Below are 13313 nucleotides of genomic sequence, written 5' to 3' on the forward strand. Positions count from 1 at the left end.
CAGAAGCTTTAACCCACTGAGCCATCTAGGCTCCCCTAGATTAATTCTTTTAAAAGGAAGAGCAAATCTTGATGAAGTCCCAAAAGTTCATTTTTGCATTTGTTTCTTTTGCCTTTGGAGACATATCATTTTTAAAAAAAAATTATATTTTTTATAAACATATAATATATTTTTATCCACAGGAGTACAGGTCTGTGAATCGCCAGGTTTACACACTTCACAGCACTCAGCATAGCACATACCCTCCCCAATGTCCATAACCCCACCCACCTTCTCCCAACCCCCCTCCCCCCAGCAACCCTCAGTTTGTTTTGTGAGATTAAGAGTCATTTATGGTTTGTCTCCCTCCCAATCCCATCTTGTTTCATTTATTCTTCTCCTACCCCCTTAACCTCCCTTGTTGCATCTCCAGGAGACATATCTCGAAAGAAGTTGCTGTGGCTGATAATCGAAGAGTTTACTGCCTATGTTCTTCTCTAGGATTGTGATGGGTTCCTGTCTCACGTTGATTTTCTTTTATCCATTTTGAGTTTATCTTTGTATATGGTGTAAGAGAATGGTCGAGTTTCATTCTCCTACATATAGCTGTCCAGTTTTCCCAGCACCATTTATGGAAGAGACTGTCTTTTCCCCTGTTTTTTCGAAGATTATTTGACCATAGTGTTGAGGGTCCATAGCTGGGCTCTCTACTCTGTTCCACTGGTCTATGTGTCTGTTTCTATGCGAGTACCATGCTGTCTTGGTGATCACAGCTTTGTAGTAAAGCTTGGAATCCGGTAACTTGATGCCCCCAGTATTGGTTTTGTTTTTCAACATTTCCTTAGCGATTCAGGGTCTCTTCTGATTCCATCCATACAAATTTTTAGGATTATTTGCTCCAGGTCTTTGAAAAATACTGGTGGGGTTTAGATCGGAATGGCATTCCAAGTATAGATTGCTCATGTTCATCATCACTAGCCATCAGAGAGATGCAAATTAAAACCACATTGAGATACGACCTTTCACCAGTTAGAATGGCCAAAATTAGCAAGATAGGAAACAACGTGTGTTGGAGAGGAGGTGAAGAAAGGGGAACCCTCTTCCACTGTTGGTGGGAATGCAAGTGGGTGCAGCCACTTTGGAGAACAGTGCGGAGATTCCTCAAGAAATTAAAAATAGAGCTTCCCTATGACCCTGCAGTTGCGCTACTGGGTATTTACCCCAAAGATACAGATGTAGTGAACAGAAGGGCCATGTGTACCCCAGTGTTTATAGGGGCAATGGCTACGGTCGCCAAACTGTGGAAAGAACCAAGATGCCCTTCAACGGATGAATGGATAAGGAAGATGTGGTCCATATACACTATGGAGTATTATGCCTCCATCAGAAAGGATGAATACCCACCTTTTGCAGCAACATGGATGGGACTGGAAGAGATTATGCTGAGTGAAATAAGTCAAGCAGAGAGAGTCAATTATCGTATGGTTTCACTTAGTTGTGGAGCATAACAAATAACGTGGAGGAAAAGGGGAGATGGAGTGGAGAAGGGAGATGAGGGAAATAGGAAGGGGAGGTGAACCGTGAGAGACGATGAATAAGAAACTCTCTGAAAAACAATCTGAGGGTTTTGAAGGGGCAGGGGGTGGGAGGTTGGGGGAACCAGGTGGTGGGTATTAGAGAGGGCACGGATTGCATGGAGCACTGGGTGTGGTGCAAAAACAATGAATACTGTTAACCTGAAAAGAAATAAAAAATTAAGGAAAAAAACCCTGACATTGTCACCAAATGTACTTATAGGGTTGGTTCCTTACATGCTAAAATTGTTAGTATCAGTAAGTATGACACTAATTCTGAAATACAAAAGATTTTCAGTGCCTAAGTATTCTGTGGCAACTAAATAGAGTTCTTCCATTTTGATAGTCATATTTCCCTATTGAAAACTTATTGTACATTATTTCTTAGATGTGTTTTATATACCTTCTTGCATGAGTGGACCAAGAAACTTTAAGATGGGGACACCTGGGTGGCTCAGTGGGTTAAAGCCTCTGCGTCCAGCTCGGGTCATGGTCACGGGGTCCTGGGATCGAGCCCCGCATCAGGCTCTCTGCTCAGCAGGGAGCCTGCTTCCCCCTCCCTCTCTGTCTGCCTGTTTGCCTACTTGTGCTCTCTCTCTCTGTGTGACAAAGAAATAAATAAAATTAAACAAACCAACAAACCAAAAAACAGAAACTTTAAGTTGGCTAAACTAGAGGATACAGAAAATGTAGGCATACCAGTAGCCCACATGGGGATGGACAAAATGAGTACTTTTAGTAACCCTTATCTCACAAGTGTATATCCAAGGCAATCAATTCATAATGCTCTCTCTGATGAAAACTCAATCATGCCTTCAGTTGAGCTATCCTTGCAAACGTGGACTGCCTAAATTACAGGGCAAACGGAAGAACGTGGTTAATGCTTGTCGTATAATGATAAAAAGGATTCTGCTGTACTGCACTAAGGATGTGATGTAGCATTCTACCATTGGCTTTCATATTTGTCCTCTCAGGGTCATTATTTATTCCTCTCATTAAAAGTTGCTTTTCTCCCCATCAGTCAGCATGTTCACATTGGTATATGTGCAGTCTTCTCCATTAGTTATGCTCCTTTGAAACATCATCTGACTTTCGAAATCCTAACTGCATGTTTTTTGGGCCATATCTTCTGTTATTTTGTTCAATACTTACAATGGGTTCATATTTCTGTCTTGTCACTGTCCTAAGCCTCCTTCCTATCTCTAGAAAGAGAAAATGAAAACCTAATGTGGAGCATAACCAATAGCATGGAGGACAAGGGGCGTTAGAGAGGAGTAGGGAATTTGGGTAAATTGGAAGGGGAGGTGAACCATGAGAGACTATGGACTCTGAAAAACAATCTGAGGGGTTTGAAGTGGCGGGGGGGTGGGAGGTTGGGGTACCGGGTGGTGGGTATTGTGGAGGGCATGGCTTGCATGGAGCACTGGGTGTGGTGAAAAAATAATGAATACTGTTTTTCTGAAAATAAATAAATTGGGGAAAAAATTAAAAAAAATAATAAAGCTTTGTATCCAAAAACAACAACAACAAAAAAAAAAAAAAAAAAAAAAGAAAACCTAATGTGTCCACAGCCAGGCATGAGGATTCATCTTAGTACTAACTGCATGATAATGTAGCTGTTTTTCATAGGTGCATATAATTAACTATATGTCCCTTTTGCGTTTCAGAGTCTCCGGGAGAATATTCTTTGTTGAAGGTAAAACTTATATTTTTATTTTGAATCGTTAACTACAGATTGTATGAAATGTACACTACGTACTAATCCTATTGTTTCAATACCTCTGCAGCCTCCTGTCGAGGAGAAACATTCTGGTCCTAAGAAAGGAGGAGAAATGGAGGAAACACAAACATCCAAATCAGGTAAATTTTACCATAGGAATATAACAATGGAAAGAAGTACATTTCAATATTTAAAATGCTCACAGTCTTCTTCTTCTGGATTATGATTAATTTTCTTGACCAAGTTTAAGTGAAGGATTGGACATATATAAGGGAGAGGTTATTGCTGATATCCATGTGAGAACAAAAGATATTTACAAGCCTAAGAAAAAGAGCTGTTAAACCATGTAAGCTTTAGGTCAGTTCTTTAAGGAGGAGGAGCAGACTATTTGATATGCAGGAATAATATCAAGTGATCTGTCAGAGTAGTGTACCCAAATTTTCCCCCGCTTCCTGCTTTCCTCACAGGTGGGCAAACATTAAGGACTGGCGTGGCAGATTTTGCAGAGCTATGTCCTGATCAGCAGTAAGTGTGTGTGTCTTAATGGCTTATAAAACGGTGGTACTTCCTAAGTAGTATCATTGAGTGCAAAGTAAGAGAATTGGAAGGAGAAAGGGAGCAGGGTCCGTTCGCGGGAATCAGGGAAGCTTAGAAAGTTAATGACTTTTAAGACATTTCCAGTTTTGAAGAATTGATAGTGACGAACGTGAGGCTTGCTCTAGAAGGTGAAGTTAAGGTAACAGAATGTGGCAGTGGCTCAGTATGGGCCAGAATTTCTCCAATTTTACTGTATCATCGGAGACCTTGTTAGAAATGCACATGGTGAGGGGCGCGTGTGTGGCTCAGTGGGTTAAGCCTCTGCCTTGGGCTCAGGTCATGATCTCAGGATCCTGGGATTGAGCCCCGCATCTGGCTCTCTGCTCCGCAGGGAGCCTGCTTCCACCTCTCTCTCTGCCTGCCTCTCTGACTACTTGAGATCTCTGTCTGTCAAATAAATAAGTAAAATCTTTCAAAAAATAATGAACAGTATGACCACAGGTCTGGGATCCTGCATTCTGACCTGTCAGGTGATGCGAATGCCAGTGGTCCTTGGGTCATGTGCTCCACCGCAAGGGTGCAGACTTCCACCTACAGACACCTGGAAAGGCCACTGGATACCTCGAGACACCACAGGATGAAGGAAAACATTATTTTCTTTTTATTTGTAAGCATGTTTTCAGCTAGAGGGGAGCAAGGAGATGCAGAAAGAGAGGTTATAGATGTAAGGTACTAGTGCTAAATACAGAGAAAAGAAGTGGTGGAGATAGTCCCTAATAAAGAGGGTGTAAAGGCAGATTAATCAAGGCCATAGACTCACACATAAGTCTTTTATTTGGATTTATTTTCTTTACTTGTTTTAGGGAGCCAGAAAGAGAGAGACAGAGAAAGATCTGGGGAGGGGCAAAGGCAGAGGGAGAGAGATTCCTCAAACAGGCTCACTTCTGAGCCTGGAGCTCGATGCCGGGTTCAGTCTGAGGACCCTGCCCTCGTGACCTAAGTCGAAATCAAGAGCCAGATGCTCAATCCGCTATTCCATCCGGGCACTCCCAGAAATTACTTTTGAAGGGCATAGTGAAGGGTCCCTTCTGACCTGGAGCCGGATGCGAGGCTTTTTGTGAGGACCGTGCCATTGCCACGTGAGCCGAACTCAAGAGCTGGATGCCCAATCCGTTGCTCCACCCAGGCGCCCCCAGGAATTCCTCTGAAGAAGGGGGATAGTGATGGGAACAAGGGGAAAGGGACAGGCACGCTAGCTGTGGAGTTTTGGAGTTGAGGAGGAAACTGCAGAGAATTCACTTTAGATGGTTCGAGGGTATTTGCAGTAGAGCAGATTAAATCACAGCTGCTCCACAAAGAATACTGAAAGCAGATGGAGTGCTAGACATGGGGTAGATCATAGCCACGTATTCATCCTCCCCAGGTCTATTGGACGTCAAAGGTACGGGCTACGTCGCTCTTCATTACTCAAGTGAGATAAGCAATCTGTGACTTTTTTTTTAAGATAGGTAATTTTTTTATATGATAGCTGTTTCCAAAAACCCTTGAAAGACTGACATGATCTACCAAATCAAACTACGTTTGGAATCAAGAGAAATTATAGGGTTGGTTCCCTGAATGCTAAAATTGTTTTTATCAATAAGTATGACAGTGACAAAAGATTTTCAGTACATAAGATTTCTGTGGCCATTAAATAGATTTTGTTCCATATACATAGTCATATTTCCATACTTACAGCTATTGTACCTTATTTCTTGTATGTGTTTTATACACCTTCTTGCATAAGTGTATGAAGAAACTTTAAGGTGGCTACACTACTGGATACAGGGAATGTAGGTATACCGGTAGCCCACGTGGGTATGGACAAAAATGAGTACTTTTAGTAACTGTGATCCCAGAAGTATGTATCCAAGCTGATCATTTCCTAAGGCTTTGCTTGATGAAAAGTCCAATTACGCATTCAGTGGACCTATCATCAGCACTCTGTACTCTTACATTACAGGACAAATTGAAGATGGTCATACTTAGTTAGAGTCCAATGGTGTAAGTGATTCTGCTGTGCTGCCTTAAGGATGTGGTGTAGCATTCTACCAGTGGCTTTCACGTTTGTCCGCTCAGGGTCACGATTTGTTCCTCTCCTTAGAAATTGTTCTTCTGCCCAACCCACCTTCCTGTCTGCAGAAACACCCCCAAACCCATTTGTAATCTGAGCCAGCCACGAGGATTCAGCTTAGTACTCAGTGCATGAATGTTTGTTGGCTTCTATATGTACAGAGAGTTAACTATATGACCCTTTTGCTTTTTAGCTTCTCCAGGAAAATATTCCTACGTGAAGGTAAAACTTACATTTTTATTTTGAGGTTTTAACTACAGGTTGCATGAAATGTCCATTATGTCTTAATCATATTGTTTCAATGCCCATTCAGCCTGCTGTGGAGGGGAAATATTGTATTCCTAATCGGCCCAGAGAAATGGAGGAAATTAAAGAATCCCAATCAGGTAAATTTTACAATACAAATGTAACGGTGTAAAGAAGTCCACTAAAATATTTGAAATGCTCAAAGCATTCTTCTTCTGAAGTCTCTTTATTTATTTATTTATTTATTTATTTAATTTCTTTGGGGAACCTTCAGTGACTGTTCTGACATAAAGAAGGTAGATGTTATTGCAGATATCTATGTTTGAACAAAAGATATTTACAAGCCTAAGAAAAAGAGCTTAAGAAACATGTACGCTTTAGCTGAAATCTTTTATTTATTTATTTATTTATTTATTTATCTATTTAAAAAGATTTTATTTATTTGACAGAGAGAGAAATCACAAGTAGGCAGAGAGAGGGGGGGGGAGGAAGCAGGCTCCCTGCGGAGCAGAGAGCCTGTCGTGGGGCTCGATCCCAGGACCCTGGGATCATGACCTGAGCTGAAGGCAGAAGCTTTAACACACTGAGCCATCCAGGCACCCCTAGCTCAATTCTTTTAAAAGGAAGAGCAAATCTTGAAGAAGTCCCAAAAGTTCATTTTTGCATTTATTTCCTTTGTCTTTGGAGACATATCATTTTTTTAATTTTTGTTTTTTATAATCGTATAATATGATATTTTTATGCACAGAGGTACAGGTCTGTGAATCGCCAGGTTTATACACTTCACAGCACTCAGCATAGCACATACCCTCCCCAATGTCCATAACCCCACCCACCTTCTCCCAGCCCCCCTCCCCCCAGCAACCCTCAGTTTGTTTTGTGAGATTAAGAGTCATTTATTGTTTGTCTCCCTCCCAATCCCATCTTGTTTCATTTATTCTTCTCCTACCCCCTTAACCCCCCTTGTTGCATCTCCAGGAGACATATCTTGAAAGACGTTGCTGTGGCTGATATCGAAGAGGTTACTGCCTATCTTCTCCTCTAGGATTGTGATGGATTCCTGTCTCACATTGAGGTTCTTTTATCCATTTTGAGTTTATCTTTGTGTATGGTGTAAGAGAATGGTCGAGTTTCTTTTTTCTACATATAGCTGTCCAGTTTTCCCAGCACCATTTATGGAAGAGACTGTCTTTTTTCCACGGTATATTTTCCCCTGTTTTTTCAAAGATTATTTGACCATAGAGTTGAGGGTCCATAGCTGGGCTCTCTACTCTGTTCCACTGGTCTATGTGTCTGTTTCTATGCGAGTACCATGCTGTCTTGGTGATCACAGCTTTGTAGTAAAGCTTGGAATCTGGTAACTTGATGCCCCCAGTATTGGTTTTTTTTTTCAACATTTCCTTAGTGATTCAGGGTCTCTTCTGATTCCATCCATACAAATTTTTAAGATTATTTGCTCCAGGTCTTTGAAAAATACTGGTGGGGTTTAGATCGGAATGGCATTCCAAGTATAGATTGCTCTAGGCAGTATAGACGTTTTAACAATGTTTATTCTTCCGATCCAAAAGCATGGAATGGTCTTCCATCTTTTTGTGTCTTCTTCGATTTCTTTCATGAGTGTTCTGTAGTCCCATGAGGACAGATCCTTTACCTCGTTGGTTAGGTTTATTCCCAGGTATCTTATGTTTCTTGGTGCTATATTAAATGGAATCGATTCTCTAATTTCCCTCTCTGTATTTTCATTGTCAGTGTATAAGAAAGCCACTGTTTTCTGTACATTGTCTTTGTATCCTGCCACGTTACTGAATTGCCGTATGAGTTCTAGTAGCTTGATGATGGAGCCTTTTTGGTTTTCCATATAGTGTATCATGTCATCTGCGAAGAGAGAGAGTTTTTGACTCCTTCACTGCCAATTTGGATACCATTTCTTTCTCTTTGTTGTCTGATTGCTGTTGCTAGGGCTTCTTTTTTGTGTGTGTGTGTCCTTTTTTTTCCAATTTATTTATTTTCAGAAAAACAGTATTCATTATTTTTTCACCACACCCAGTGCTCCATGCAAGCCGTGCCCTCTAGAATACCCACCACCTGGTACCCCAACCTCCCACCCCCCCGCCACTTCAAACCCCTCAGATTGTTTTTCAGAGTCCATAGTCGCTCATGGTTCACCTCCCCTTCCAATTTACCCAAAAGCACATACCCTCCCCAATGTCCATAACCCTACCCCCCTTCTCCCAACCTCCCTCCCCCCAGCAACCCACAGTTTGTTTCATGAGATTAAGAGTCACTTATGGTTTGTCTCCCTCCCTATCCCATCTTGTTTCATGGACTCTTCTCCTACCCACTTAAGCCCCCATGCTTACGACTTTTAAGACATTTCCAGTTTCAAAGAATTGATAGTGATGCACATAAGTCTTGCTTCTAGAAGGTGAAGTTAAGGTAAAGAAATGTGGTAGCAGACACAGTATGGACTAGAATTTCTCCAACTTTAGTAATCAGAGACCTTGCTAAAAATGCAGATTGTGAGCAGCAGGTTTGGGATTCTGCATTCTGACCTCTCAGGTGATGCCAATGTCTGTGGTCCCTGTGTCATGTGCTCTGTAGCAAGGGGTTTCTGTAGAGAAGTCTGGAAGGGCCAGTGGATAGTTCAAGACACCATGGGATCAAGGAAAAGCATTATTTTGTTTTTATTTGTGAGCATGCTTTTAGCTAGAGGGGAGCAAGGAGACACAGAGAGGTTATAGATGTGAGATACTAGGGCTAAATAAAGAGGAAAGAAGCGGTGAAGATAAACCCTAGTAAAATGGGTGTAAAAGCAGAACGATCAAGACCATAGATCCAGAAATAACTCTGTTTTAAAGATTTCTTTCTTTCTTTATTTTAGGGAGAGAGAATGAGAGAGACAGTGAGTGATTAGGGGGACAGGCAAAGGGAGAGGGAGAGAGATGCCTCAAACAGGTTCACTTCTGAGACTAGAGCCTGATGCGGGGTTCAATCCCAAGACGGTGCCATCATGACTTGAGCCGAAATCAACAGCTGGATGGCCAATCCGCTGTTCCACCCAGGTGCCCCCAGAATTACTTTTGAAGAAGAGGGATAGTGACAGGAATGAGGGAAAAAAGAAGGACACATTAGCTGGGAAATTTTGGAGTTGATGAGGAAACTCCAGAGAATTCACTTGAGATGGCTTGAGGGTATTTGCACTAAACAGATTAAATCATAGCAGCTCTACAGAGAAAACTGAAAGCAGATGGAGTGCTAGACATGGGGTAAATCATAGCCACGTATTCATCTTCCTCCAGTCTACTGGACACCAAAGATATATGTTTGATTAATATTCATTATTTAAATGAGATATGGAAGCTATAGCTTTTTATTTTATTAACATAGGTAATTTATTGATATTATTGCTGATTGAAAAACCCTTTAAAAACTGACATTGTCTGTTCATATCTTCTACCCATTTTTTTATATGATTGTCTGTTTGTGTGGGTTGAGTTTGAGGAGTTATATAGATCCTGGATATCGACCTTTTGCCTGTACGGTCATTTGCAAATATCTTCTCCCATTCCGTGGTTGCCTCTCTGTTTTGTTGACTGTTTACTTTGCGTGCAAAAGCTTTTGATCTTGATGAAGTCCCAAAAGTTCATTTTCACTTTTGTTTCCTTTGCCCTTGGAAACATATCTTGAAAGAAATTGCTGTGGCTGATATCGAAGAGGTTACTGCCTATGTACTCCTCTAGGATTCTGATGGATTCCTGTCTCATGTTGAGGTCTTTTATCCATTTTGAGTTTATCTTTGTGTACGGTAAGAGAATGGTCAAGTTTCATTATTCTACTTGTAGCTGTCCAGATTTCCCAGCACCATTTATTTAAGAGACTGTCTTTATTTCAATGTATATTTTTACCTGTTTTGTGGAAGATTATTTGACCATATTGTTGAGGGTCCATATAAGGGCTCTCTACTCTGTTCCACTGGTCTATGTGTCTGTTATTATGCCAGTACCATGCTGTAATATAAAAAATGGGCAGAAAATATGAACAGACCCTTTTCCAATGAAGACATACAAATGGCTATCAGACACATGCAAAAATGTTCATCATCACTAGCCATCAGGGAGATGCAAATTAAAACCACATCGAGATACCAACTTACACAAGTTAGAATGGCCAAAATTAGCAAGATAGGAAACAACGTATGTTGGAGAGGAGGTGGAGAAAGGGGGACCCTCTTCCACTGTTTGTGGGAATGCAAGTGGGTGCAGCCACTTTGGAGAACAGTGTGGAGATTCCTCAAGAAATTACAAATAGAGCTTCCCTATGACCCTGCAGTTCCGCTACTGGGTATTTACCCCAAAGATACAGATGTAGTGAACAGAAGGCCATGTGTACCCCAATGTTTATAGCAGCAATGGCCACGGTCGCCAAACTGTGGAAAGAACCAAGATGCCCTTCAACGGACGAATGGATAAGGAAGATGTGGTCCATATACACTATGGAGTATTATGCCTCCATCAGAAAGGATGAATACCCACCTTTTGCAGCAACATGGACGGGACTGGAAGAGATTATGCTGAGTGAAATAAGTCAAGCAGAGAGTGTCAAATGTCCTATGGTTTCACTTAGTTGTGGAGCATAACAAATAACATGGAGGACAAGGGGAAATGGAGTGGAGAAGGGAGATGAGGGAAATAGGAAGGGGAGGTGAACCATGAGAGACGATGAATAACAAACTCTCTGAAAAACAATCTGAGGGTTTTGAAGGGGCAGGGGGTGGGAGGTTGGGGGTACCAGGTGGTGGGTATTAGAGAGGGCACGGATTGCATGGAGCACTGGGTGTGGTGCAAAAACAATGAATACTGTTACTCTGAAAAGAAATAAAAAATTAAGAAAAAAACCCTGACATTGTCTAACAAATCAAAGTACTTTTGCAAGCAAAAGTACTTATGGGGTTGGATCCCTACATGCTAAAATTGTTAGTATCTGTAAGTATGACACTGATTTTGAAATACAAAAGATTTTCAGTGCCTAAGTATTCTGTGGCAACTAAATAGAGTTCTTCCATTTTGATAGTCATATTTCCCTATTGACAGCTTATTGTACATTATTTCTTAGATGTGTTTTATATACCTTCTTGCATGAGTGGATCAAGAAACTTTAAGATGGGGACACCTGGGTGGCTCAGTGGGTTAAAGCCTCTGCGTCCAGCTCGGGTCATGGTCACGGGGTCCTGGGATCGAGCCCCGCATCAGGCTCTCTGCTCAGCAGGGAGCCTGCTTCCCCCTCCCTCTCTGTCTGCCTGTTTGCCTACTTGTGCTCTCTCTCTGTGTGTGACAAAGAAATAAATAAAATTAAACAAACAAACAAACCAAAACCCAGAAACTTTAAGTTGCCTAAACTAGAGGATACAGGAAATGTAGGCATATAAGTAGCCCACATGGGGATGGACAAAATGAGTACTTTTAGTAACCCTTATCCCACAAGTGTATATTCTAGATGATCAGTTCATAAGTCTTTGCTTGATGAAAAGTCAATTATGCATTCAGTGGACCTATCATCAGCACTCTGTACTCCTACATTACAGGACAAATTGAAGAAGGTCATATATACTTAGAGTCCAATGGTGTAAGTGATTCTGCTGTGCTGCCTTAAGGATGTGGTGTAGCATTCTACCAGTGGCTTTCACGTTTGTCCGCTCAGGGTCACGATTTGTTCCTCTCCTTAGAAATTGTTCTTCTGCCCAACCCACCTTCCTGTCTGCAGAAACACCCCCAAACCCATTTGTAATCTGAGCCAGCCACGAGGATTCAGCTTAGTACTCAGTGCATGAATGTTTGTTGGCCTCTATATGTACAGAGAGTTAACTATATGACCCTTTTGCTTTTTAGCTTCTCCAGGAAAATATTCCTACGTGAAGGTAAAACTTACATTTTTATTTTGAGGTTTTAACTACAGGTTGCATGAAATGTCCATTATGTCTTAATCATATTGTTTCAATGCCCATTCAGCCTGCTGTGGAGGGGAAATATTGTATTCCTAATCGGCCCAGAGAAATGGAGGAAATTAAAGAATCCCAATCAGGTAAATTTTACAATGCAAATGTAACGGTGTAAAGAAGTCCACTAAAATATTTGAAATGCTCAAAGCATTCTTCTTCTGAAGTCTCTTTATTTATTTATTTATTTATTTATTTAATTTCTTTGGGGAACCTTCAGTGACTGTTCTGACATAAAGAAGGTAGATGTTATTGCAGATATCTATGTTTGAACAAAAGATATTTACAAGCCTAAGAAAAAGAGCTTAAGAAACATGTAAGCTTTAGCTGAAATCTTTTATTTATTTATTTCTTTATTTATTTATTTTAAAAGATTTTATTTACTTGGCAGAGAGAGAAATCACAAGTAGGCAGAGAGAGAGAGGGGAGGAAGCAGGCTCCCTGCGGAGCAGAGAGCCTGTCGTGGGGCTCGATCCCAGGATCCTGGGATCATGACCTGAGCTGAAGGCAGAAGCTTTAACCCACTGAGCCATCCAGGCGCCCCTAGCTCAATTCTTTTAAAAGAAGAGCAAATCTTGAAGAAGTCCCAAAAGTTCATTTTTGCATTTGTTTCTTTTGCCTTTGGAGACATATCATTTTTTTAAAATTTTTATATTTTTATAATCCTATAATATGATATTTATATCCACAGGGGTACAGGTCTGTGAATCGCCAGGTTTACACACTTCACAGCACTCAGCATAGCACATACCTTCCCCAATGTCCATAACCCCACCCACCTTCTCCCAATCCCCCTCCCCCCAGCAACCCTCAGTTTGTTTTGTGAGATTAAGAGTCATTTATTGTTTGTCTCCCTCCCAATCCCATCTTGTTTCATTTATTCTTCTCCTACCCCCTTAACCTCCCTTGTCGCATCTCCAGGAGACATATCTTGAAAGAAGTTGCTGTGGCTGATAATCGAAGAATTTACTGCCTATGTTCTTCTCTAGGATTGTGATGGGTTCCTGTCTCACGTTGATTTTCTTTTATCCATTTTGAGTTTATCTTTGTGTATGGTGTAAGAGAATGGTCGAGTTTCATTCTCCTACGTATAGCTGTCCAGTTTTCCCAGCACCATTTATGGAAGAGACTGTCTTTTCCCCTGTTTTTTCG

The 13313-nt window shown here is 41.2% G+C and overlaps 1 protein-coding gene across 1 annotated transcript in view; it reads left to right on the forward strand.

The window, feature by feature from the left end:
* The window catches only part of LOC122891190 (ankyrin repeat domain-containing protein 26-like), a 131633-nt gene that overhangs the window by 32156 nt on the left and 86164 nt on the right, over nt 1–13313 (forward strand). Inside the window, exons 11-16 of the mRNA XM_044226681.1 lie at nt 3221–3249; nt 3341–3413; nt 6117–6145; nt 6237–6309; nt 12055–12083; nt 12175–12247. Coding sequence (XP_044082616.1) covers nt 3221–3249; nt 3341–3413; nt 6117–6145; nt 6237–6309; nt 12055–12083; nt 12175–12247 — 306 coding nt within the window. The remainder of the gene's footprint in view (nt 1–3220; nt 3250–3340; nt 3414–6116; nt 6146–6236; nt 6310–12054; nt 12084–12174; nt 12248–13313) is intronic.

The sequence above is a fragment of the Neovison vison genome, chromosome 12, assembly GCF_020171115.1.
Source record: "Neovison vison isolate M4711 chromosome 12, ASM_NN_V1, whole genome shotgun sequence".
NCBI classification, from domain to species: Eukaryota; Metazoa; Chordata; class Mammalia; order Carnivora; family Mustelidae; genus Neogale; species Neogale vison.